This window comes from Rattus rattus, chromosome 14, assembly GCF_011064425.1.
Source record: "Rattus rattus isolate New Zealand chromosome 14, Rrattus_CSIRO_v1, whole genome shotgun sequence".
NCBI lineage: Eukaryota > Metazoa > Chordata > Mammalia > Rodentia > Muridae > Rattus > Rattus rattus.
In genome coordinates, this window is record NC_046167.1 from 75,442,199 (window position 1) to 75,468,626 (window position 26,428).

Genomic DNA, 26,428 nt, shown 5'->3' on the forward strand with positions numbered 1-26,428 from the left:
TAAAATCTTTTTATGATGGAAACTTTCAAACATAAAGGTTCGAAAAGTAGTATAATAATCCCTTGTGTAAATAGTTATTGATATTTAATGCATGTCTCTTTGATAGAAGTGTATAATTATTGTTAATACATCAATGGCACAAAAGGTGGCAGGTTGTGCCAACTGGATTTAAACGGAACTGTCACTCACTGCACGATGGGTCTTTTCTTGTCATCACAGGCCACTGAATTCAGCCACTGGAAGAACGTTTTGTTTATCGTACAGTTTCTTCTTTCCTGTCTTTTGGGGTAAGAGACTGTATATAAGCGGAGAAGTTGGCTGATGGTATTTCTCCACAAGTCAGATCTAATTTGTCTGTCATCTGTCTGTTCTGCCAGAATCCTCTTTCCTGTGTTTCTCCTGACTTTCTCTGGACAGGGCACCTACCCCCTACACTCCCAACGTAACCTGCCAGCTCTGCATTTGCAGGTTTTGTCTATTCTGGAAGCACAGACAGAGAGAGTGCTGGGTCCCCTGGAACTGGAGTTCCAGGTAGTACAAGTCATCATGTGGGTGCTGAGGACCCAATCCAGGTCCTCTGCAAGAGCCGCGGGCGCTCTTAACACTTGGAGCTGTGTCTCTAGTCTCATTACCTCTTTCTTTAGCTTTATTGGATTTAATAGTTATTCTGGTGATGGTGTTCTTAATTTAATTTATTATTATTACTCTGTCTCTCTGTGTCTGTCTGTCTCCCCCATGTGTGTTTGTGTGTGTCTGTCTGTCTACCCATGTGTGGAAGTTCGATCTTGGATTTGACACTCAACTAGCTCTGGGTTTGTGGATAAGCTGCTTAGCCTCTCTGAGCCCCATGAGTTCAAGAATCAGATTCATGGGGTTGGGGATTTAGCTCAGTGATAGAGCACTTGCCTAGCAAGCACAAGGCCCTGGGTTTGGTCCCCAGCTCCGGAAAAAAAAAAAAAAAAAGAATCAGATTCATGAGGCCAGGATATGCATACTGGAGGATTTAATCGCAAAGTGGACTTGGGACGTAATAAACACGTAGAAAGGGGACAGAAAGGAATGCCATGCCTGCAGTCCCATCACCCGAGAGGTTGAGGCAGGAGATTCCTAAAGTTCACAGCCAGACTGAGTTAGAAGGAAGAGGAGGAAGAAACAAAAAGAGAAAAAGAAATGCTCTCGTGGTTGCTGATATCTCCTTCTTGGTTTTTTTTTTTTTTTTTGGCATTTGGAGAGAGGGTCTCATGTAACCCAGGCTTGAGCTCCAGTTGTCCTGACTCCCATCTCCCACGTGCTGGGCCCACAAGCTCACGCCGCCACGCTGAGCGGATGCTACCTGCCTCTCCTCTTGAGCTCTGTTGAGCTCTGCCGTCTGCTTTCTTTTCACAGCCTTGTCAGTAGTTTCTCTTCTCTTCTCTCCGTGCTTTGCCTTCTGTTACTAAGTTTTGTTGGACCCCAAATGGAGCCCCCACTCAAGTCTCAGGAGACGCGCACCTGGGACACAGAGACCGACCTGCTGCAATCACATGAGGAAGTTTTATTGTAAGCAAGATGATATGAGAGCTCAGGCCAGCATGCTGGGGTCGAGACTCATACACCACACAGGGAGTAGAGGGAGTTCGACCACGACCTGAATTTTCACAGAGCTTATAAAGGAAAAAACCACAATTTAGGGGAGCAAGAGGAGGGAGGGGGAATTCCAAGACCATAAACAGCCCATACAGTTAACACCAGGCAACACACCTAGGGCTTTGTGACATTCTACAGGGTCATTAGAGCATTGTGGCGGAGGCTATGGGTCATTAATGGCTGTTCAAAAACTTTTCATGCAAGAATGTTCCAGGAACCATTGTACAGCAGGGAGGTGAAAAGTTCAAGCTCTTACAGACCCCCTTCTTCTTTTGGGGTAGTTAGGCGGCTTATTATTAATTTTTAATTCTTCATTCCCCACTTTTTCTTTTTATCGCTCAATCCTAGAGCCACTGTTCATCCATTGTAGCTCTTGGTACTGTTGTCGGGACCAGTACCTGAACAACACTCACTCTTTCTTTTATAAAAGTCACCAACCTATTGGTATGCATGGCCCGAATGTAAGTAGAAGCATGAGAATTACGATGGGCCCAACTAAAAATAGAGAGGAGAGTGGTTAACCATGGGGACTTATTAGACCAACTTTTAAACCATCCTGATCGCTTCTCTGTCTGCCTTTTGTCTAACCTTTTCTAAGTTTATTTATGGAGTCTTTAATTACTCCTGAATGGCAGTTCTGAACTCTCTAAGCCTTGTATTGCAACAGCAGATGTCCTTGTGCTGCCCTTGCAGCACCTAGATAACTATAGCCCTAAGTAATTCTCAACTCCTTTTTTTTTGTGTCTTACTAAGTCGTTAGCATCAGGATTCCAATCTGGACACTATCTAAACCTGCACACCAAGGTCATGACTAGCTTTCAGAACTTCTAAACTTATATAGATTGTGATCCCTGAGGCACAGTCCCAAGAAGTGTTAGGAGTACTAACATTATGTAGCGTTACATCATTTGTAATGGAAATCAAGCCTATCCCACCTATCTTGATAGAACCCAGGACAAACATGACTGAATTTCCCTCTAGGTCCCAGCTCTCAGCCCCAACAGCTAGTACACGGCTGGTGAGGGCTGAGAATTGACAACTGTCAGGGTGGTCAGCAGCACCAGGTACAGTCCTTTCCAGCAAGGCTCAATGTCTGGGCTCAGTGTGGCTGCAATCTCCGACCTGGAACTGATGGGATGTCTCTAGGGTCTCAGGGGCATAGGCTGCTGTCAGCTGTGAGCAGATTTCTTTCTGTATCACCTGTAGGTCTTTTAGCCTGGCACAAAATCATTATTACTATGGCACTATGACATGTTGGTTCAGTAACATCATCTAATACAGTCAGGGGGGCTGAGGCCCCATTTAAGATCTCAAAGGGGTAAGGCTGAATCTGGAAGGGTATTTCTTGCTCTGAAGAGCAAGAGGGAAGGAAGTGTCACCAGTCTGCGCCAGTCTCCATGGTTAATTTAATTTGGTCAGGGTCTCTCTTAGAGTTTTATTTACTCTACCTGTCCTGTGAACTTTGAGGTCTGTAAATACAATGTAATTTCCAATCGACCTCTAAATACTTGGCCACACCCTGGCTTACCTTGGCAACGAAAGTAGGGCCGTTGTCTGACCAGATTACCTTGGGCATTCCAAATCGGGGGAAGATTTCTTCCAGTATCTTCTTGATGATTGCAGAGGCCGTCTCTCGTTTGGTGAGGAAAGCTTCTATCTGTTCCTGGAAAGGTATCTACAAGCACTAGGAAATACTTGATCATATTTTTCTGGTTTTATCTCAGTGAAGTTCACTTCGACTTTTCACTAAACTCTCTAGGTCTCTTTGCCCTGTTTGCTTGCTAAGCATTCACTTATTGACATACCTTATACTTTTTACTGCCTCTCTGGCCAAAATCTTAAAGTCTATTACATACACTTAACTACTTGGACAAACTTTTTATCTCCTAAATGAGTCCATTTCTGTATTTGGCAAAGTGAGTCTTTTCTTTGTTCTCTGGGGAGTATAGCTTTCTTTGGATATTGGCCCACTGGAGGGGGCATAGGAGCACAGAGCATTGGGTCCCTGTATCCACACTTCCCTTCTATCTCTGTACATAGCCAGCACTCTAGGACCAAGAAGCTCTCCAGTGGCCCCTCTTGTTCTTTCTTGGACAGTCCCTGACCCAGTGTCCTTTTTCTTTGCATTAGGCACACTGATCTTTAGCCAGGAATTCTCTTCTGTTGCCAGGTACTATCTTCCTAGGTTCCCTAACTACTGTGGCCAGTATATGTTCCTCTCCCGTCTTTTATCTCTCTTTAGCTCTCTAACTTCCTCTTCTTTTTGTCTCCTTTCTTCCCTAGCTTTCTGCTCTTTTTACCTTCTTTCTCTTTTAACCTTACTTTCTCTTTCTCTGTAACTTATACTAACTCTCAGCAACTTAACTTAACCCTTTAAATTTCTGTAACTTTTTCTTCATATCCTTTCCTTATCTTAGCCAGATTGGTGGGGCATTTTCTAGCCCCTCAGAGACCCACCCTTGGAGCCTGGCGGCAGACCTGGAGCACTCCCTACCTTTAGGCGTAATGAAGAGAGCAGGCAGAAGTGAGGGCCTTCTATCCGTGTCTGGAACATTTTTTCTGGCCTCTAGTAGGATTCCGTCTTTCCTCAGTGGTAAAGAAGACCTGTAACAGCTACTAACAAGCATCTCAAATGGGATGGTGAGAAAACATAATGGATTCAAGCCTGGTCAGGCCTGCAGGATTTTCTGAAAAGGAAGGGTGATTATTTTCCAATTATATAGGTCAGCTGAGGAGAGAGCCAATACTGCAAAGGACGAGGCTCATCGGGGCCCGGTGGTGGGCCATAGGCGCCCGGAGGGCAAGGCAACCGTGAAATCTCCCTCTGGGCTGCGGCCTCTCCGGCTCCGCGTCCCCGCCGCAGGCCCCTCCACCCCGTCCCTCTCGACAGGTGCCGGGACCGGGGGTGCAGATGGTCGCGGCAGAGGATAAGGGGGAGGCTGCGGCTCTGTCCACGAAGGGTCCTCGATCTCGGGGTAGATCTTCGGAGGTGCCGAAGGGCCCGCCGACAGTTGGGTCTGCTTAGGTTTAGCTGCCGCAACCGCCACCGTCACTCCGGACCCTATGGTCCAGGGCGTAACCCAAGGTGGGGGATTCTGGACCAGGTCCTGCCAGACGGTGATATAGGGGATCTGGTCGGGATGTCCTCCTATTTCCTGAAAGATAATGCGCTTGACAGTGAAAACAAGAGACAGGTTAAAGGTTCCCTCTGGTGGCCATCCTACCTTAAAGTCCGGCCATTCGGATGAACAAAAAGTCCGCCAGGGTCCCTTCTTAACGTTTACTGAAAAATTGTGAGCCCTAGTCCTTACTTCAGTCCAGTGATCCAAAGTCAAAGTCAAAGGGTGGTTACTTTCTGTCCCATGTCGGCTCGACAACACACACCACACACACGAACACAAACAAAAAAGACAACAGAAAACAAAACCGGCGTCGACCTAGTGTCGACCAGAGGCACTGAAACTGATCGGCAGGTCCCAGACCTTGCCTAACAAATCAGTCGTCAAGGAGTAAAGTCTCCTCTGGACCTACCAGAAGGGGTCCACCAGGCGTCCCTGGTCCTCCCCGTCTCCTCCTGGGGCGTCTCCCAGGGGCGAGGACGGTGGACACCTGGACACGTCTATCCTTATCCACCCCGCCCTCCTTCCAGGAGTGCGGTCTCCCTGAGCGTCCGCAAAACCGAAACTGCGATCGCACCAGATTTCCAGACAGAACACAGACACAGCGCTGAGACAAAACAGAGAATCTTACCTCCAAGTGGGTCTTTGGACCCCTGGGTGGTCGCGCTGATCCCGGACGAGCCCCCAAAAATGTTGGACCCCAAATGGAGCCCCCCACTCAAGTCTCGGGAGAGACGCGCACCCAGTAGGACACAGAGACCGACCTGCTGCAATCACATGAGGAAGTTTTATTGTAAGCAAGATGATATGAGAGCTCAGGCCAGCATGCTGGGGTCGAGACTCATACACCACACAGGGAGTAGAGGAGTTCGACCCACGACCTGAATTTTCTGACAGAGCTTATAAAGGAAAAAACCACAATTTAGGGGGGAGCAAGAGGGAGGGAGGAGAATTCAAGACCATAAACAGCCCATACAGTTAACACCAGGCAACACACCTAGGGCTTTGTGACATTCTACAGGGTCATTAGAGCATTGTGGCGGAGGCTATGGGTCATGTGGCTGTTCAGAAAACTTTTCATGCAAGAATGTTCCGGGAACCATTGTACAGCAGGGGAGGGTGAAAAGTTCAAGCTCTTACAGACCCCACTTCTTCTTTTGGGGTAGTTAGGCGGCTTATTATTAATTTTTTAATTCTTCAGTTTCAATTCCAAAGCCGTGTTAGAAAGAAAACTCCAGCTTTGGCATGGTGGACTTCTCAAAGTTCTGCTCCCTTGAGGGTTGTGACACGATACAACCAGCTGGTTTGCTTCCCCACAGCCTTAGAAGTCACTGTTAGGGACAACTGGCCACCAGCTTGAGTTGCCCACTCAGCAGGCAGCTCAAGGTTAATGTCAGGTGCTTCCCAAGGTAGGACCCAGAGAGCCAGCTGAAGCCGGCTTTCTTAATGTCACCACTTGTAAGTTTGTATCAAACTTTTTCCCTCCTCAACCACTAGACCCTTATTGAATTTGTCGAAATCATAATCTTAAAATACTCTCTTTAAATTTTTTCTTTACAATTTTTCTTAACATTTATTCCTGTGTGTATGTGTGCGTGTGCGCGCACACACACATGTGCATGCCGCCTTAGTGTGCATGTGGCATTTGTTCTCTTCTTCTACCATATTGATCCCAGGTATTGAGCGCAGGTCGTCAGGCGTGGAGGCAAGGGCCTTTATCTGCTGAGCTGCCTTACTGGATTTTACTTTCAGTTTTAATAAGCTTATTACAAAACCAATACTATGTTGAAAGGGCAGGTGTTTAATTTCCCTTTGAGATAGGGTGAGGTTAGACTAATCTTCTGGAATCCTAAATGTGATTAAGGGTTTGCAAACAGGTCGTGGGGACCGAGCGCTTCAGGAAGATGGGATAGACAGCGGAGCTCAAATAATCAGTGCCCGAATGCAAAGTAAAATGCAGACTGAGCTGCAGGCTGGCAGCCTCGACTTGAAAAAGGCCGCCATGCTAAGAGAGCTCAGGTTCTAGTTCATTCCTTTAGCAGCTGGCACCGGCTTCCTGTTGTTTAAGCCGATTATCCTAATCTGTTTCTAACCTGACCCAGAACCTTTGATCTCTCCGAGGAAGCAATGTTCTCCTTATTAGAAACACAAAGGTATCTGACTTCCTTACTTAGGGTATCAAGAGTTGTTTTGCTCCCCCACCCGTGTCTCTCTCTCTCTCTCTCTCTCTCTCTCTCTCTCTCTCTCTCTCTCTCTCTCTCTCTCTCTCTCTCTCTCGTGTGTGTGTGTGTGTGTGTGTGTGTGTGTGTGTGTGTGTGTGTGTGTAGCTTAAATGTTTGAAGGTCCAGAAACAACCTTGTTTTTAGACACAGGGTAGTTGTGACCCGGAAGTTGCCAACTCAGGTTGGCTGGCCATCCAGCATCCAACCCTAGGGATGCACCCGCCTCCCAGAGGTGAGATTATAAGTACACTACCATGCCCAACTCCTCCTTCCCTCCCTGCTACATGAACTGCAAAGATTGAACTCAGGTCCTCGGGCACTGTACCAATTGTATCTCCAGGACTTCCAGAGCATTGGCTAAAATCGGGTTCTTGAGACCCCCTTCCTTGGGGCCAAGCCATTTGCTAGAGCATCTTGCAAAACTTGCAGACAGATACTAGACACCCTGAGGTTTGTTATAAAGGATAGTTATAAGGATGCAGATGAGCAGCCAGAGGAAAAAATTCAGAGAGTCTTGCAGGGGTGGGGGTGGGGATGAACAGTGGAGGTGGGGGGCACTGCTCACCCAGTGAACAGCAAGTTCATTCTCGTTTCCCTTTTTGTAAACTGGGTGGTGCTCAGTTGTCATGGCGTAGATGTGATTGATGTGTGGACTGTGGTGGTGGAAATGCAATTGCATAGACAAGAGTGTGGTCTGTTGATAAACAGTGGGGAAGCCTGGAAAACCTTTCTGTTTAGATGCTTCCTGGCCTCTCTCTCTCTGTAGCTTACTTTCCTCAAGATGTTTCTGCCTCTCAGAAACAGGGCTCTTATGATCGTTTACAAGATAAGTCGGAGAGTTTCCTTATGGCCAGCTCCAAGTCAGTAGGGAGAGAAAGATGAAGAGATATACTGCCAAGGAGGAGATTCTGGTTCCTGTGACCTTACCTGTGTCTGTGACTCTGAGCTTGGAATCAGAGGCGACACACGCGTGGTACCGATATTGGCTACTTTTATCCTCGCTGTGACAAAGCCACTTAGGGATTCACTTTTGCTCACGGAGAGTACAGTCCACTTGGCAGGGAAGGTGAGGCAGCCAACACTTTGCATCTGTAGTGAAGCAGAGGGAGGTGAATCCTGATGCCCACCTCATTGCTCTTTTTTATTCAGTCTGGGACCAAAGCTTGTGAGATTGCGCTGCCCGTGTTCGTGTGGGTCTTCTCTCTTCATCCAAAAATTTCTGGAGACTCCCTACCAGCCATGGCCAGTAGTGTTTTTCCATGATGATCCTAAGTTTAGTGTTGTTGACAAGACTGACTGCCACCGTACCATTACGTTCAATGGCAGATGCTTAAATTGGTTTTTGTTGTCTAAAGGTGGGTACTGCACTCCTGTATGTGCTGGCATGTGTTGGATGGAACTCAAAAGTAAGTAAATAAATGCAGAGACCAAGTGGTGGCATTTCCCATGTGTGGGGAATAGTTTCTATGTCAACTCAACACAAGCTAAAGTTATCTGAACGGAGGGTATCTCAACTGAGGAAATGCTTACGTAAGATCCGGCTGTAGGGTATTTTCTTAATTAGTGATTGCTGTGGGAGGGCTCAGCCTATTATGGGCAGGGCCATTCCGGGGCTGGTGTCTTGAGTTATATAAGAAAGCAGACTGAGCAAGCCATGGGGAGCAAGCCAGTAAGCAGCACCCCTCCATGGCTTCTGCATCAGCTCCTGCCTCCCGGGTCTTGCCCTGTTCAGGTTCTTGTTCTGACTTCCTTCCATGATGAAGAAGTGAGTGCTGTGGAGGTGTAAGCTGAATAAATCTTTCCTTCCCAAGTTTCTTTGGTCATGGTATTTCATCACAGAAATAGTAACCCTACGTAAGACTCCATGGAATTAATGGAGGCTCTTTTAGATCAATGTCTTGGTCTTATCCCATACCCTTTATAAGTAATTATAAATGTTTCTTTCAAAATAACTGAGTGTGTGTGTCCATGCGTGTAGAGTATGCACATGTGTGTATATCATGTATCTCACCTGTCAATCTCCACCTTGCTTTTTGACATACGGTCTCCCATTGAACCAAGAGCTCTCGGATTTGGCTAGACTGAGTGGCTAGCAAACCCAAAAGCCCTAAGTTATCTTTCCATATTCTAGTCCTGGGACTAGGAGTGCACCATCCAACCTGGCTTTTTTTAAAAAAGTGTGTGCTTGAGATCTAAACTCTAGTCCTCATCCTTGCCTAGCAAGCACATTACAATTTTTATTTTATCCCTCTCCGAGGACATCTAGTGGGCATATTGAGAAGTGCAGCCTCTCTATCTATGCTGTGTTACAGGACTGGGGCTCATTCCTAGCAACTGTTTGTTACCCAGGATCCCCATACTCCTGGCAGATGGTACTGAGATCTTGGGGTCCTAGTTACTGAATCTGCAGGCAGGCCAAAGTGTTTTACAGCGTGGCCTGACTAGAACGTGGGGTTGGTACTTTTTCAGGAGAAATTAAGAACATCCATGCTTGTCCTTGTGAAAGTCTGAGCTTAAGTTTGGAAGCCACAGGATGTAGCCTGGCTTGTGGTTTCCTGGGCTCCACAGGTGTATGCTGGGTAGTCTGAGCTCCTCCCAGTTAGGTAGTGTGGGTCATCTCCTCAGATCACCAAGGTCAGGCAGAGCTGCACTTGGTGACAGGCCGAGTTTTAAAAACTCATTAATTTTATGCCTGGATAATATTATTAATTGAGTTCATAAAAATTATAACAATTGAAGGCACGCATGCATACACATTATATATGTGGAGTGTGGGTGGTCTCATGTGACCTGGGCTGGCCTTGATGTAACCAAGGCTACCCTTTAACTCTCGAGCCTCTGCTTCCCGTACTGAGATGTTGATGGGCGTACAGCACCATGTGGGGTCCTAGAAACAGACTTTTCTGAAGTGCCCAATACTTCAGCATCTAGATACTAGGACCACATTCACAAATCTAGTAACATTTCTGTAAAAACAAGGGCACTTGGCAGGCATAGAGTCGAGTGCATGTCTTTAATCTAAGACCTTGAAAGCACAGGCAAGTGTTTCTCTCTGAAGTGGAGGCCAGCCTAGGCTACATAGAGAAATCCACCTTCAAACAAATCTGAAAACAAGCAGATCTCAAAGTAAAACAAATAAATGTAGTGCGTTACCAAAAACAAAGACAAAAGACTCCCCAACAAAACGGAAGCCTCGTGAAGATAGAAAGTGGATAACTGGAGAGGGGGCCAGCGGGGAACCGGATGTGACCAAATCACACTACGTACCCGTTTGAAGATGTGGAGTTAATACCTGTTGATAAAAATCCTTTTCCTCCCCTCACTTTGTGGACACACCATGATAAACGCAGGAGGTTTGGCTTTTGCACAACTGAACCCTTTTTTTGTGTGTGTTTTGTTTTGTTTTCCTTGTAAAAAGCTCAATGACGAATGTCTACATCCGGGTTTTAGAACCTTCATGACAGCCAGAGCAGGCTGGCGCTTACGCTGTCTGTCTCCTGCCCTCAGGTTTCTGCTGATGTATTCCACAGCTCTTTGCAGTTATTACAACTCAGCTCTCACCACGGCGGTGGTTGGAGCGATCAAGGTAAGTGATGGAGCCTTGCGCTAAACACCTGGGTGGGAACCGGATGGAAACCAGGTGCGGAAAGCTGCCTTTTGCTGCGGACAGAGATGCAGTGAGTGTGGAGGCTTGTGACTCTAGAGGGCGCTGTGTGATCCCTGCTGCTGATCGAGTGTAGAGGGAGGTTGCTAACCCAAAAAAAAAAAAAAAGGTGATTATTACTTTAAAATTGGAGGCAGGTGAGGGCATAATTTGGTGGAAAACAAGTTAACAACCGGAAAGAAAAATAATCCAAATATCTGTGATCACTTCGTTTTCTGGGATTTGTTTTGCTGGGAGAACCTGCCCACTAGGAAGACGAATCCTTCTGAAAGGAATGTTTTTAGTATTTATACTCTATGATAAAACAGTGAGCTTGGAGTGGTAGGTTGGTGCAAAGGGGTTTGTGTATGGCTGGGTGCATTTGAGGACACGACTCTCGAACTGGTGGTGGGCTGAATTCTAGTCCTCATTTTTTTCCCCCTCTTCACATAAGTTCCTAAAGTGAATGGGCAAACCTTACCCGCTCCACCCACTGGCTTCCTCAAATGACTTGCACAGAGTTCTACTTAGAACTTAGCTGCCTGCCCTGTTCGGGTTGGGGGTGATAGGGTTAAAATTTCCTGAGCAGTGGTGGTATAAAAACCAGAGCAGCTAGAAAGCAAATTACAGCTGTACTCTCCCACCTCTGGCCTGGAATCCGGGGAAGGTGAACAGTGCAGTTTTCAGTTACTACATTTTAGTTGACTTTATTTATAAAGCCATATGTCATTAGGAATTTCGTGCAAGCGTCTATGCAACGTCTGGCTTCAGGTGTCACGTGTCTGCGGTTCCCCCAAAGTTCCTTACTCTCAATGATGAGCCCCCCTCTCTTTGCAGAACGTATCGGTTGCCTACATTGGGATGTTGGTTGGTGGAGACTACATTTTCTCCCTCTTAAACTTTATAGGGTTAAATATTTGGTAAGTGAGACTTTTAAATGAACTCACAGTAAATAAGGGATTTAACACGATTACTAGGTATATAATAAGCAACAAAAAGCAAGGAGAAATGGTCGTACTATTTGCTGCGCTCGGGGTGCAACCAGGGCTGTGTGCGTGCCAGGCAAGTGCTTTGCCACCGAGCTGCGTCCCCTGCTCCAGGCCTGTTGAGTTTGTAGCCCTCATTTTCCATGTGATCTCTGGGGACATGTGTCATAAAGGATCTCAGGGCTAAGGTCTAAATTCAGTTCACACATCTTCCTCCCGCCCTGTGGGTCTCATTGCCTGTGGCCTTTTGAAGGGCTGTGTCCTGAGGATGCTGTTGGCACTCGGATGCTTTTGAACACATTTTTGGGTTCTAGGCACGGGTGTTCTTTGTAGAATCGTTACATGTTCCGTTATCCGGTAAAAACTGAGCACTCGCTCTCTTTTCCTGTCTTCCAAACATTAGCAGAGAAGAAATTTCTCAATCTCACCAACCTGGGAGGAAAAAAAAAAAAAACCCAAAGATCGTAACAGTTGTGTTCAAATCGAGCTGACTGCAATTACATTATATTACATTAACAGTGCTCATGGGATCCCCCCACCCCTTTTTCTTCCCTCTCCAGCATGGCAGGTGGTTTAAGATACTCCTTTTTAACACTAAGCAGCCAGTCGAAACCTAAACAACCTGTGGATGAAGAAAGCCTCCCTCTGGATCTGAAGAGCTAGACTGCAGACAGAGCTGCAGGCCTAGGCTGGAAAAAGCAGCCCCAGCAGGAGTGGGCAGCCTAGAGGTCCCACCCATGGGGCAGTCACCTGTTTGGTCAGAGCACAAAAAGGAATGTCTGGGAAATACAAAGAAAGCTACCTCATACTGCACAATGAGCCACAAGGAACCCATGACTCCTGGTACAGAACCTTCCCATCCAAGCGAATTTGCTCAAAGTCAGCCGTGGGGCCCTCACTGTGTGCTGAGGAAGATGTTTCCAAGGTGACTTTGCTTATCAGCACCGTGGCCTTAATTTTAAAGGTCCCGGCCAAGGAAAAGGAGGGAAAACTTTTTGCTGTTGAAACATGTCTTTGTAAGAGTCGGTCAGTTTTGATTTATACTATGTTGGTATTTTTTTTTTCCCAAGTCATCACAGTGAAATAAAGTCATTTCTATATGTGCCACACAGTATGATATTGCACAGAAAGTCAGTTGTTCGGTGTTTAAGGATATTTCTGGGGATGAAGTGGGGAGAGTGCTTGCTGTACTCAGGAGGCAGTAAGTTTGTTCTCTTGCACTCATATAAAAAGCCAGGCATGGAACAACAGATACACACATATCCTGAGACTCTGGCCAGCCAGTCTTAAATGGTGAGCATCAGGTTCAGTGAGAGACACTGTCTCACAAAATAGGGTGGAGAGTGACTGAGGAAGACACACGTCATTAGCCTCTGGCCTCCACACACACGTGTACACGTGTGTGCTCACACATGCCCATACATGCATACATACATACATGTGTGCATGCACATTACTCCACCTCGAAGGAACAACAAGATGAGGTTTCAAAGCCTTCACCCATTTCAGGTTTGCTCTCTGAGCTTCCTGTTTGTGGTTTGACGATCTCAGGGCTGTTCCTGCCACGATTGCTGCCACACTGACCTCTCTGGAACTGTAGGCCCAAATAAACTCTACTGTAAGTTGACTTGGTCGTGATTTTCGTTCCTTGTTTTTTGTTTATCACAACAACAGAGAAGTAACTAATACACGTGGCTCTTCCCGTCTTGTTCTGCCCAGCTTCCTCCAGGTTTGCTCAAGGGAATTTGAAGGTTAGATGCGTGTGACAAGTACTTACAGAGTTCACTCCCCAGCCCGGCCAGCAAACAGATGGGTTTGTAGAAGAAAGCCAGGGGTTGGGGGATTTAACTCAGTGTTAGGCGCTTGCCTAGAAAGGCGCAAGGCCCTGGGTTGGTCCCCAGCTCGAAAAAAAGAACCAAAAAAAAAAAAAAAAAAAAAAATAGAGCCAGCTGTAGTAGCAACTGAAGGATAGGTTTCCAAGTACAAGTGTGTGTGTGTGTGTGTGTGTAAAGAGACAGACAGAGGCAGACAGACAGACAGACACACACACACAGAGACAGAGACAGAGACAGAGAATGCACCACAGCTCCATGACTGGCAGTCAGAAGGCAACTTTGTGGAGGTAGCTTTCAAGTTCTTTCCCGTTTCTGTCGGGTCTGGGAATAGAACTTGGGTCAAGTGCCTCATCCCACTGCCCTCTTGTCAGACCAATGACGGTCTCACTGCGTCATCTGGCCCTGATAAAAGCGACTTAGTGGAGGAGCGCTTTGTGTTGGCTTACAGGTCTAGGGTACAGTCCCCTCTGAGAAGACAGTCATGATGGCAGGAGCTCGAGGAGCTGGTCATGAGTCCACAGTCAAGGAGCAGAGAGGGACGGATGGAGGGGCATTGCTTGCTTGCTCCTTTGAACAAAGTCTGGTACCATAACCCATGGAGTGGTGCCACCCATATTCAGAGTGGCTCTTCCCATCTCAGCTTAATCTAGACGATTCCTCCCAGGCGTGCTTTGTCTCGCAGATGATTCTAGATCTTGCCAAGCTGACAGTGTTAATGGTTACAATACCCCGTTTTGGTTTTTTTTGCTCACCTGTGGATGGGCCCTTGGGATATTCCTATCTTCAGGCTTTTGTGAGTGATGCCACTGTAAATATAGAAGTATAAATACATCTTCAAAACCCTGATCACAACTACAGCACTCAGGAGGCCAGTGTAGGCTGTGGTGAGTTCAAGGCCAGTCTCAGCTGCATAGCAAACACCCTGTCTCAAAAGGCAGAAGACCCTGCTTTCAGCTATTTTGGATTTATACATAGTAGTAGAATTCTGATGTTATTTTTTTCCAAGAGAGGGTTTCTCTGTATAGCCCTGGCTGTCCTGGTACTTACTGTGTAGACCAGGTTAGCCCTGAACTCTGAGATCTGCCTGCCTTTATCTCCTGTGTCCTAAGATTAAAGGTGTTAACATGCCCAGCTCTAGTTTTAATTTATTGAGGACATGATTCATTGTACTTTTTTCATAGCTACTGTCTCCTCATCTTTCACAACATACATTTAAAAATTTTTTTTTATTAGTAACCATATTTATAGAGTTTTGGTTTGGACCTGCATTTCCCTAATTCATGGTGAATAATCTTCATGTCCTGGTTGATCCATTTGTGTATCTTTGTCATGTACTTGTTCATGTGTCCTCCTCCTCCTCCTCCTCCTCCACCTCCTCCTCCTCCTCCTCCTCCTCCTCTTCTCTCCCACCTCTGCTGTTTTCCTGCTCACCTCCTCCCCTCTCTGCTCTTTCTCTCTCCCCTCTTCTCCTTTCTCCTCCTCTTCTTCAGGTTTTGTGTGTGTGTGTGTGTGTGTGTGTGTGTGTGTGTGTGTGTGTGTGTGTGTGTGTGTGTGTGCACACTAGTGCAGCTGCCTGGAAAAGTCAGAAGTGTCAGTCTCTAACAGGCAGCCTTGAACCACCTGACATGGATTCTGAGAACCAAACTTGGGTCTTCTACAAGAACAGTATGTACTCTTTTTAAAGATTTATTTATTTATTTTATGTATGTGAGTACACTGTAGCTGTCTTCAGACACACCAGAAGAGGGCATCGGATCGGATTACAGATGGTTGTAAGCCACCATGTGGTTGCTGGGATTTGAGCTCAGGACTTCTGGAAGAGCAGTCAGTGCTCTTAACCTCTGAGCCATCTCTCCAGCCCCCCAGTATGTACTCTTTTCCTTTCTTTCTTTCTTTCTTTCTTTCTTTCTTTCTTCCTTCCTTTCTTTCTTTCTTTCTTTTTTTCAGAGCTGAGGACTGAACCCAGGGCCTTGCACTTTCTAGGCAAGCGCTCTACCACTGAGCTAAATCCCCAACCCCCCAGTATGTACTCTTAACCACCAAGTTATCTCTCCAACCTCTTTTCTTTTCTCTCTTCCTCCCTTCCTCCCTCCTTCCTCTTTCTTTCTTTCTTTCTTTCTCTCTTTCTTTCTTTCTTTCTTTCTTTCTTTCTTTCTTTCTTTCTTTCTTTCTTTCTTTCTTTGATAGAGGGTGTCCTTATCTAGTCCTGGCTGGCTTGAAACTCCCTATGTAGAGCTGGATGGCCTCAAACTCACAGAGATCTGTTTGCCTCAAACTTCCTAGTGCTGAGATTAAAGGCATGCACCACAAGGCCTGATTCTCCGTTTCTTAAAACTGTTGCTTTTTAAATTACTACTGTGTCCTAGAGTGTTTTGTTTGTTTGTGTGTTTTTGAGACAAGGTCTCCTGTCAAGGATGACTGAATTTATGATCTCCTCTTCCATCACCCAAGTGCTGGGATTAGTTATGCACCATTAAGCCTGGTTTATGTGACTATCAAATCTAGGTCTCATGTCTGCTAGTCCGGCACTCTTCCAACTGAATAGCGCTCTTTACTTTTAAGACTTCTAGAATTGGAGAGATGGCTCAGTGGTTAAGAGCACTGACTGCTTTTCCAGAGATCCTGAGTTCAATTTCCAGCAACCACATGGTGGCTCACAACCATCTGTAATGGGGTCTGATGTCATCTTCTGGTGTGAATGAAGACAGCTACAATGTACTCATAAAATAAACAAATCTTTAAAAAAAAACTTCTAGAACATGACACTGGGAGCTTCCAAACTATTGTTAGAACATCTTCAGTATTTTTCTGAAACCCTGAGACCAGAAATCACTCACTCAGAGAAGTGAAGAACAGTTTTTGCTGTCTTTCAAAGTTGTTTTCCTGATCTCTAAATTTTATTCTTAGAATTCTTTCAGAAATGATTTTCCTCCTTTTCCATATTTGGCCAGCAGAGGGCACCCTAAGAGCAGCATTTGTATCTGGGTGGAAAGTAACCCTTTTCTCTGTAGAAAGGCAGATGGAATCGCCAGTCAGGGTTCTGAATTACGGTTGGGAGGGGGCTGTTGGGTGCCCCACGAGTCTGATGAACTGAGTTTGATCCTCAGAACCTATGGTGTAAGGTGCAAACTGGATCCTGAAAGCAAACTGGACCTCGACATTAACTCCAGAGACACTTGGGCCCCTTCATTTGGCTATCAGACTATTAAAAGGGTGGTCTCCAGTGAATTGGAATTTCCCTGGGAACCGCATTTTGGGGAAGGAAAAAGCTGAAGCCTAGTGCCAGTCACAGAGGAATTTGCCACCCAGGAAGCAATTTTAAGCATATATAAAATACAGATCGTCTTGCCCTGGGCAAACTCTCTGAGACATTGTTCTGAGCACTGAGCAGAGTGGTAGCCCCACTCACACGCAAGTTAGGGCACCTTGTGGATAGACTGGAACCCAGACAATGTTGTGTCAAGGATGGGCAGGACCACTACTTAACCAGGACTTCTTACTCATGTGTAACCCTTGCTCTCTGGGTTTCCTGGTGTAAACCTGCTAGGGACTGGGTCAGCCCATGAACACTTAATCATACCTGTGTGTTGGGCTTCAAAGATACTGAGTATGGAGGCTGGGGCTAATTTCTGCTGCTGCTGCACTCTGTGTGGATTGTCACTGACCCTGCGTTGGGAAGACAGTTTACATTTGATGTTTATCTCTAGAGTCTGTCCTATGCCTTTTCCCCTTTGGAGATGAAATGTAACCATAAGTATAGCGGCCTCCTGTGATGTTTGTAAATCCACCTAGGAAATTATCAGCTGAGATTGGTTTGGGGACACTCCTTAGATTTACAGCTCGTAGAAATGGAAGCAACCTTGTGGCTTGAATGAGAAATGTCTCCCATAGGCTCACACATTTGAACACTTGGCCGCCAATTGGTGGCAGCACAGTTAAAGGAGAGTAGGGAGACTTGGAGTAGGCACAGCACTGGGAATGGAGGGGCTTTGAGAATTCCTAGCCTAGTCCCACTTCCTGTTCTTTCTCCAGTTCTCACCCAATATGTGAATAAAGAGTGATCTGTCCGTTTCCTGGCATACACTCCTGCTCTTATGTTTTCCCTGCCATGATGAACTGTATCCCCTCGGGAACTGTAAGCCAGGACAAACATCTTCTTGGGATTTCCTTTTGTCAGGGAATTTTATCACGGTACGGAAGAAGTAGCTGATATGGGCTTCATGTGGGTTGTGTGATTTCAAACATTTCAGTTGTCCAAAAGAAACACAATGTCCATGAAAAGAAGAGAGTCCTGTCTTAGTCACGTTTCCCCCTTGCTGTGATGAAACACTATGACCAAAGACATTTGGGGAGGAAAGGGTTTATTTAGCTTACACTTCCACATCACTGTTCATCATCAAGGAAGCTGGGGCAAGAACACAAAAAGGACAAGAACCTGGGCACAGGAGCTGATGCAGAGGCCATGGAGGGGTGCTGCTTACTGGCTTGCTCCCCAAGGCTTGCTCAACCTGCTTTTTTGTAGAACCAAAGGCCACCAGCTTAGGGGTGGCCCCACCTACAATGGTCCTCCCCCATCAACAACTAATTAAGAAAATGCTTGCCTACAGCCTGGTCTTACGAAGGCATTTTCTTAATTTCTCCTTCCTCTCAGATGACTTCAGCTTGTGTCACAAGATGACGCAAGACTATCCAGGACAAATCCCAAAGAACTCTTCAAAGGAAGTGACGCTGTTTGGAACAGTATGGAAGAAACACTCAGAGACACTCTTGAAAGCGTGCTTCTTTTTATTTAGAACAACAGGCTTAATCATAGGCCTTTAGCTTTGCAGAAGAAACCAGAGAAAACACAACTAAGAAGAGGTCTCTTAAGATCTGAACAAATTGGTCTCGGTCAGGCATGGAATGAGGCAACCCAGTAAGCACAGCGCGAATATAAAGTCGCCTGGAAACTGGAGCTGGAGCGGGGCATGGTATGCCAAACGGCACAGAGAGATTGCAGCAAACAGTGGGAGCTATGTGTGGAGTCCACGCCTCGAATCCCAGTTCTTCCGAGGCTGAAAGAACAATACAGAGTATCCGTGAAACCGTTCTCCGAAAAGATAAAAATTGGCAAACCCTTGGACAAATTAAGCAAAAGAGAGAAAACCCCATGATTTAAAATTAGACAAAAAAAAAAAAAAAAAGGGAATATTAAGTAGATATCGCCAAAACCCAGAGGATTATTGAAATTTTGTATCCTGGTGAAATTATAAAACCTAGAAAAAAAGTAGACAGGATTTTAGGCACAGGCTCTATCACCTACAGAGTTGAACTAAGAGAATATAAACAACCAAAAAAATAATAGTTGGTGATGAGACTGGAGGAGTAATAGTCTCCCAACAAAGAACGTCAAAGAACTGGGTGGGTTCAGTCCTGAATTGTATCATATCTCCAGATGCACACTGTCCCACAAAACTGGGAGGGAAGAAATGCTTCTAAACTCATGGCAAGAAGCTAGCTCCAGTCTGATGCCAAAACTGGGTGGTGAGGCCACACGAGAGCAAGCTACAGACAATTTCCCTGATGAATACAGATGGAAAACTCCTCAGTAAACAACAGGTTAAGATGACGAAACCCCAGGAGAAGGAGGTTTCACCCCGGGAGTGCTGAGATAATTCAATAGGTACAAATGATTAATGCAACAAAATTCAACGTCCTTCATGACTAAAAACCGTAATCAGGAGCAGCAGGGTCAGACCTTCCCCACGATGACGATGATGATGATGATGACGATGACGATGATGACGACACCTACCTGTGAAAAACCAGCAGTGACTATTGTACCAAATGGGGAAAAGTAGAAAGGATTTCTTCTAAACCAGAGACAAGAAAGGCTGTCCACTCGGTCCACTAATTTAGTGATTGCAGTAACTACAGCTGTGCTCTAGTATCTTGTTCCTTCTTTCCACTCTCTTTTCTTCCCCCAGAGAGTCTCAAGTAGCCCAGGCTGTCCTTGAATTCACAATGTAGCCAGTGATAACCTTGAACTTCTGGTCTTCCTACCTCCACCTCCGGAATGCTGTGATTAGGGCCGTGTGTCCTGTGCCTGGTTTACGCAGTATGGAGGATCAAATGTAGGCTTTTGCAGGCTAAGCAAATACTCCACCAATGGAGCTATGTGTCTAACCTAAAAGCTATGTGTGACCTAAAAGTTTGTCCTTTTTGCTTTACCTTTGCTGATAATGATATCTTGGGTCATCGCTTTGGCAACAGTAAGCTTGGAAACTTTGAGTGTCTAGTGTGAACACATGTGTAAGCTAGGAAGAGCACTAGAAATAGCTGGTGCAGTTCAGGAACTAAAACTTATTAAGTTATATTAAACTTAAGTATGACCAAATATAGAGTTGGTGGCTACGGTGTTGGTTTTTCCAATGTCTTTTCTACTACTTGTCAAGGAATGTCACATGCAGTTTATTATAATCAATTTACTTAATGATTAACTCTTGTATTTGCAATGGTGACCTTAATCTCAAAACTCTGGCTCAGCAACCATGGAGGAAATTTGCCCACCGACCCTCATATGCCCCTCCTCACTCTCTTTCAAATATACGGCCTCTTTTTTTTTTTATTAATTGCTATTGCATTGTTATTGTTTAAAAATGTAAGTATTAATACATATGTATATATACATACAAACACATATTCCTAAATACTATCTGCTTAGTCTGTATAATTTTTTTGTATGTTTTCAGGGATGACCACTTGGTATTAGATAATCAATCGGTGTGCTCTTCCCTGGGAAAGACTTGTACTTCTTAGTAGTTTGTAAGTCTTGTGTAGGGTTGAGGGCTGGTGGACTCTTCCAGGTCTACTTTGGTAATACCTACCGGTGTTGTCCTTGTTTGGTCAGTCATGCTGGTGAGGCTTTATGGTATCTTTTGGCATTAGTAACGAAAGACCCTTTCCAAGTGGCCAGTGTTTCCCTCTGAATACTGCCTTCTCATGGGACTGCAGAACTCACAAGCTCAACATCACCCCCCAACATCCCCACCACTCTGGGGATCGGGCTTTTAATGCAGAGATGTTTGGAGATCAAGTCATAAGAACAAGTCTCTTTGGAGACTCCAGACCCAAGTATCCCAGAGTGCCATGTTTCTTCTCTCTGGGCTTCACTTTTCTTCAAGTCTACTGTCTCCTTTACTGAGCAACTCCACAGCTACAAAAGCCTAACCAGGCCATACAAATATTATTAAGAAGACTTGGTTCAAAAGCCTGTGAATCACAAGGTTACATAAAGAAGTTACTCTAATCTAAATGCTCCCGGATACATGGAACACACCCAGAGCCTCCTGAAAGATCTGGCGGGCTCCCAGGCTGCCTGCACTGGGAGTCACACAGGGGGTAAGGGCCAGGCCCCAGCAGCATCTCCAGCAAGACAGCCACAGAGGAGGTCATGGAACAGTTCCTCCTTTCCGTGGGGCTGCTTGTGTGCCTTGTTTGCCTGGTGAAGTGTGTGGGGTTCTCCCGGTACCTTTTTCTGAGCTTCTGCAAGGCTTTACCAGGGTCTTTCCTGAGATCAATGGGACAATGGGCAGGTAAGAGGATTCTCTGAGTCTTTTCTTATTCTTATGTCTCAGAATGATTTCACACATGTAATGGTGTGGCTAGACAGCATGAGTGGAATCAAGGTTTGGATCAGGAGATAGGGGGTGGTGCTGCCCCTCAGGTTTCACTCAGGTGTCTGTTACTTGGCTAGATTTACTTCTTTTTTTGGAGGTTTTCTGGTAATACAAATAATAAACCAGGTTCTCCTCTACAGAATTCCAGATTCTGTGTGCTTACATTTTGTTAAAGGGTGTTTCAAAAAATTTGAAATCCAAATGTTAATTTATCTTTTTAAATGCATTCTGTGCCTCTGTTCACTAAACTTGGCAACTTTGTAAACTTTCTCATAGATTTTTTTTTTTTGATGCCACATGAGAATTGTTTAGGGTGAACCCATTGAACCCATGGATTTCTAACTCATGTTTCTTACACTTCCACTGTCTGTGCACATGTGTACATATGTGTACATGAGTATATGGTATGCACACACATGTGTTTGCTGCCTATATTAAACTTACTAAGCCACTGAGCTTGTATATTCTGGATCTGAATACCCTACTGGGCACAATCAAATGCCCATGTGCCTGTGCAACTGGACCTCTGCACAGCCACTGCCCACTTAGCCCTTCTAAGAACACTCCCCAAAGAGCAGTTAAGATGCAGCCAGAAACTGTGGCTTCAAAGTGAAAAGTATTATCTTCGCTTGTTTGAGACTCAAGAATGAGTAGCATTATCATGAGCAAATATGTGATGTCTTCAAGGCACAGACAAACCAGGGAGGGAACTGATTTCAAGTAGGGAACATGAAACTCCAGGAACAAGGCTGGAAAATAGCCAGAGGAAAGCATACCGATATCCATGCTCAATAAACTCAACTCTTTTGTTAATATTATTGTTAAAAAAAATAACAGGTTTTTAATGAACATTTTTTTAAAAAATGTGCCCTAAAAAAAGCATGCCCTTGGTGCCAAGGTCAGCTGCAGGTGGGTATATTTGTGGTGAATTGTGAAACGTGTAATTGTGGTCATCTGTCTCCAATTTTGGAAAGAAAGGGTTTGAAGGCCTGTGAGATTGTTAGGTACTAATAATAGACAGTGGTTTTGGGGATTAACTATCCAAGACCCTCAGGTCCCTGCACACACACACACACACACACACACACACACACACACACACATCCGTCCCCCTTCCTGTGTCCTCTTTGCTAGGTTTCCTATCTTCCACAGGCATTGAGGGCTGCTGACCTATGGGGTGGAGGAGGGGAGGGACCAGACTTCACTTCTCAGAAGGAACCCTGAGGTGCTCTTAGAGTGAGCACTGGGCAGGAATGAATCAGTAATAGGGTTCATGCTTGTCTTTGAGGCGCTAACTTTGCACTGCCCCAAGCCTTAAGAAGCCTGGATAGAATACTTGTTGGCCGCATGTCATAGTGTGTTTCTAGACAGATCCTCCAACCCCCCACAACCCCCCAAAGACAAAACAAAAAACCCTTCACTTCCAGGGTTCTGTCCAGGTTACCAAAGGCTGGAAACCTTGGGATGGAGCAATGTGGCTTTGTGGCAGTGAGCGTTCTAGAGAGAGATGGACAAGAGACTGTGGCCATGAGAGAGAGGCTTGAGGATGTGTCTGTCCTCTTGCTTCAAGGCTGTCTCCGTTTCTTTCAGTGATCACCGGAGCAGGCGATGGCATCGGGAAAGCCTATTCATTTGAGGTGAGGTGAGGTGGCTGCTTTTTGTGGTGTGAATTTTGGAGACTGGGTCTTGCCGTGTCTCACGGGCTGACCTCAGCTGTATCTCCCGAGTTAGCTTTTTAAGTAGCTGAGACTACAGGTGAGTTCGACCAGCCTAGCTTTGAAGCTACCCTCTAAGCAACCATCCCTCCCTTGTCATAAGCATCCACCCCACCCATCACTTTCCTGTGTACAGAGGTCATAGACATTCATTTAAGAAGTAAAGCACCTTTAGTATGAGAGTAAACTAAAAAAAAATTATAATCTCATTTCTTAGACACCTAAAAAGATTTATTTCATGTGTGTTTATGTGTGTATGCCACTTATGTACCCAGAAGACGGCATCAGATTCCTTCAAGCTGGTGTTCCAGGTGGTTGTGAGCCACCAATGTGGTGTTAGGGACCAAAATGGTCTTCTGGAAAGGCAGCAAATGCTTTTATAACTGAGCCATCTCTCTAGTCTCTGGATGCTCTCTAAAACAACCCAGCCAGCCAACAAACTAACGACACGTCAAAGTACCAGTGCCTCCTTTTAGGTTTTAAGGATTTATGGGGGCATTTGGTGTTTTCTGGTTTTAATTGTACTATAGTGTTTAGATATTTAAATGTACCTTTAAAAATGTAAACGCAACCTGGCATGGTGGTGTACACCTTAATTGCAGCACTTGGGAGGCAGAGGCAGGAGGATTTCTGTGAGTTCAGGGCCAGTGTGGTCTACATAGCGAGTTCCAGAAAAGCCAGGGCCACATAATGAGACCCTGTCTTAAAATAAGTAAGTAAATACATCCCTTTTATTTATCCCATACAAATAGGGAACATCCTAGTTCAAAAATTATTTATGTAGATTAGATGTATCATGTATAGCTTTTGCTTCGAAAGCACTGGGGAGGCAGAGGTCTGGGTTCAGCAAGACTTGTTGCAGTCAATACATTGGAGAATGATTGACAAAGAAACCAGGTCTCCACATGCTACACGAGTGCTAGCCTGCACACATAAGTGAGCCCATGTGCATTTAATCGCTCACACACACCACACATGAACACAGAGAAAAGTGTGTAAGTCTTGATAAAGAATGCTGTAAAACTTCAATGAGGGGAGCCAGTCTCCTAAACAAGGGAGTCAGATATCCAGAACTTGTCAACTTCCCCCAAATTTCTTTCAAATCCATGTCATACACATCATTGCTTTTTAAGTTATATTTAGTTGTTAGCATTTCCTTATGTCAAAAATATTGCCTTTAATTTTATTTATGTGTTTTTTCACATATATTTATTTATTTGTGTGTGTGTGTCTCTGTCTGTCTGTCTGTGTGTGAGTGCCATGGTATGCATGTAGAGATCAGAGGACAACTGCAGAATCCATTTTCTCCTCCATCAAGTGGGTTATGCAGATTGAACTCAGATCATCGAGCTTGGTGGCAAGTGGCGCTACTCACTGAACCATCTGCCCGGCCCCCAAAATACTATTTTTAAAAGGAGACATAATATTCTCTCAAATGAAGGCCTGGGACTCAGTCATTTTTTTTTTCTCACCAGAAATTTTAAGTTAATATCCTAATTTTTCTTCATTCTTCATAAAACTGGAAAGGCAGCTCAGCGGAGGGACAGAATTGTGGACACACAGGCTCCTGCGGTCTCAGTGACTTGTAGAGATCCACAGTCAGCTCGGCCACCCTAGCCTGCCCCAATTCTCATACAAAGGTAGCCGTAAGCTGGGCAGTCCAGACGTCTCACCGTTCCCAAGGCTCAGAGGCCCCATGGTGCGCACTGCTCATCCTGGGTTACAGAGGTCAAACCTCGGTGGGCCGCCAGGAACCAAGCTCTGGGAATATTCTAAGGGTGCTAACCCTACAACCTGGGCTCTACCCTTGTGAGCTAACTTTGCAGCATGTGAAGACCTCCCCTTTGGCTGTTTTCAAAGCAAGGGTTAGGTTTCGATAAGTAGATTTAGAGAGGATGCTATCCTACCTCTCCATCCCACACTGTGTGACATAGCAGGTCCAGGTGTCCTGGAGCCTCTCTACACACACTTTGGATGTGACACATCTCGTGTACATCATTTAAAAGGCTCCAGGTGCTGGCACAGAGCATCTGTGCCTAGGTTCCACCCCAACAGGAAAATGTGTGGCCTTTGGTCATCTGAGTTCTTCGTGCTTATGCTAATGCATATAAGGATGTCCCCTCAACCAATACTGGCTGGTCCTTGATGACGAGTGGTCACATTTGAGTGTGGAGAATAGAAAAAGGGCTCAGTAACAGCTTTCCAAAGCCGTGTCTTCTGTTATCAAAAAACTGAAAGGGAAAGGGTTGGTGAGGTTCCTCAATGGGTAAAACCATTGATGCTCAGCCTGGCAACCTGAGTTTAATCCCAAAATGGAAAGAAAGAACCAATTCCAACAGGTTGTTCTCTGACTTCCAGACATGTCTCTCTCTCTCTCTCTCTCTCTCTCTCTCTCTCTCTCTCTCTCTCTCTCTCTCTCTCTCTCTCTCTCTCTCTCTCTCTCTCTCTCTCTCACACACACACACACACACACAAACACACACCCGTCCTCAACCTTTCTACCCCAATATCCCACACTCACATCCCACCACATATGTTCCATACCATCCCACACACTATGTATATGATGAGTGGCCACACACACACACACACACACACACACACACACACACACACACACACGTACACACACCACTCCCTACACCTACCTCCCACACCAAACCATACCACACCACACTCATGCACATACGCTAAATATAATAAAAAATGTTTAATCGAAAGACGTCTCTCTCGCTGCTATGACGTGGATCATAGAGCTTGGGTGTTCCTGTGGTTGTCGTGTCATTGTTGTGCGCCCCCCACAAAGGTACACGTATGGCCTGTGGTCCTACTGGTAGGACGTTGGGTAGACCTATCAATTCCCAGCTGCCCTGAAATGAGTAGTTTTCCCCTGCAAGGTTTGCTCACCACAGGTCCATAATAAAGGGGTCCTTGGCCACTGCTAGGCACCCTGTAACCTGGGCCAAAGTGAACCTTGATGCCTTTTAAGTTGTTTATCTCAGGTACTCTGTCACGGTGACAGAAAATGGACACACTGTGTTACATTTAATACACTGGTTTCCTATTTCAGATCAGGGTTCTGGAGAGGCCCAAACCACCCACCATCTGTGGCCTTAACCTCTGTGGGTTGCTGAGCTACCTGGATTCATTCAGATTCCCCATTCTTCCCTCAAATCCGTGCTAACCCGACTGACTTAGAGATCCCAAAACAATGCTGTCTAAGCTGTTCATTCTTTTGCCATCTTAGAAAGCAAGGGTCAGGAGTCAGGTGCTGGGAGCTGGATGAGATGTCAATGCTCACCCTGACCGGATCTGCTGACATCATCTGGCAGATGAAGTGATCCGCCATCCCTGGGCTTTTGAGTCACTGCCAGCACCAGGGAGCTCTGTGAGCCTGTGTCCTGACGTTCTGTTCTGTCCTTGGCTAGTTCTTGCTTTCTTCTTCTGTACAAACCTTTTCATCTTTCCTTGTGTCTTACTTAAAAGATAATTTTTTTCTGAGTTCATGCAGGCTTTTCTTCCTTCCAGAAAGTCCATTTTTTTCTCTCCTGCTAACGACTGTTTCAGAGTATGGGGTGATATGGATTCCAGAGCTGAGAACCACCCAGATATACGGGTATTCTG

General features: G+C 45.5%; 2 protein-coding genes across 2 annotated transcripts in view; both read left to right on the forward strand.

Annotated features, from left to right (window-relative positions):
- Positions 1–12,711, forward strand: part of Slc35d2 (solute carrier family 35 member D2) — a 33,519-nt gene extending 20,808 nt beyond the window's left edge. Inside the window, exons 9-12 of the mRNA XM_032884944.1 lie at positions 220–287; positions 10,475–10,553; positions 11,448–11,530; positions 12,157–12,711. Coding sequence (XP_032740835.1) covers positions 220–287; positions 10,475–10,553; positions 11,448–11,530; positions 12,157–12,259 — 333 coding nt within the window. The 3' untranslated portion in view covers positions 12,260–12,711. The remainder of the gene's footprint in view (positions 1–219; positions 288–10,474; positions 10,554–11,447; positions 11,531–12,156) is intronic.
- An 8,137-nt stretch (positions 12,712–20,848) lies between these two features.
- Positions 20,849–26,428, forward strand: part of Hsd17b3 (hydroxysteroid 17-beta dehydrogenase 3) — a 30,235-nt gene continuing 24,655 nt past the window's right edge. The window contains exons 1-2 of the mRNA XM_032884683.1: positions 20,849–21,005; positions 22,680–22,726. Coding sequence (XP_032740574.1) covers positions 20,864–21,005; positions 22,680–22,726 — 189 coding nt within the window. The 5' untranslated portion in view covers positions 20,849–20,863. The remainder of the gene's footprint in view (positions 21,006–22,679; positions 22,727–26,428) is intronic.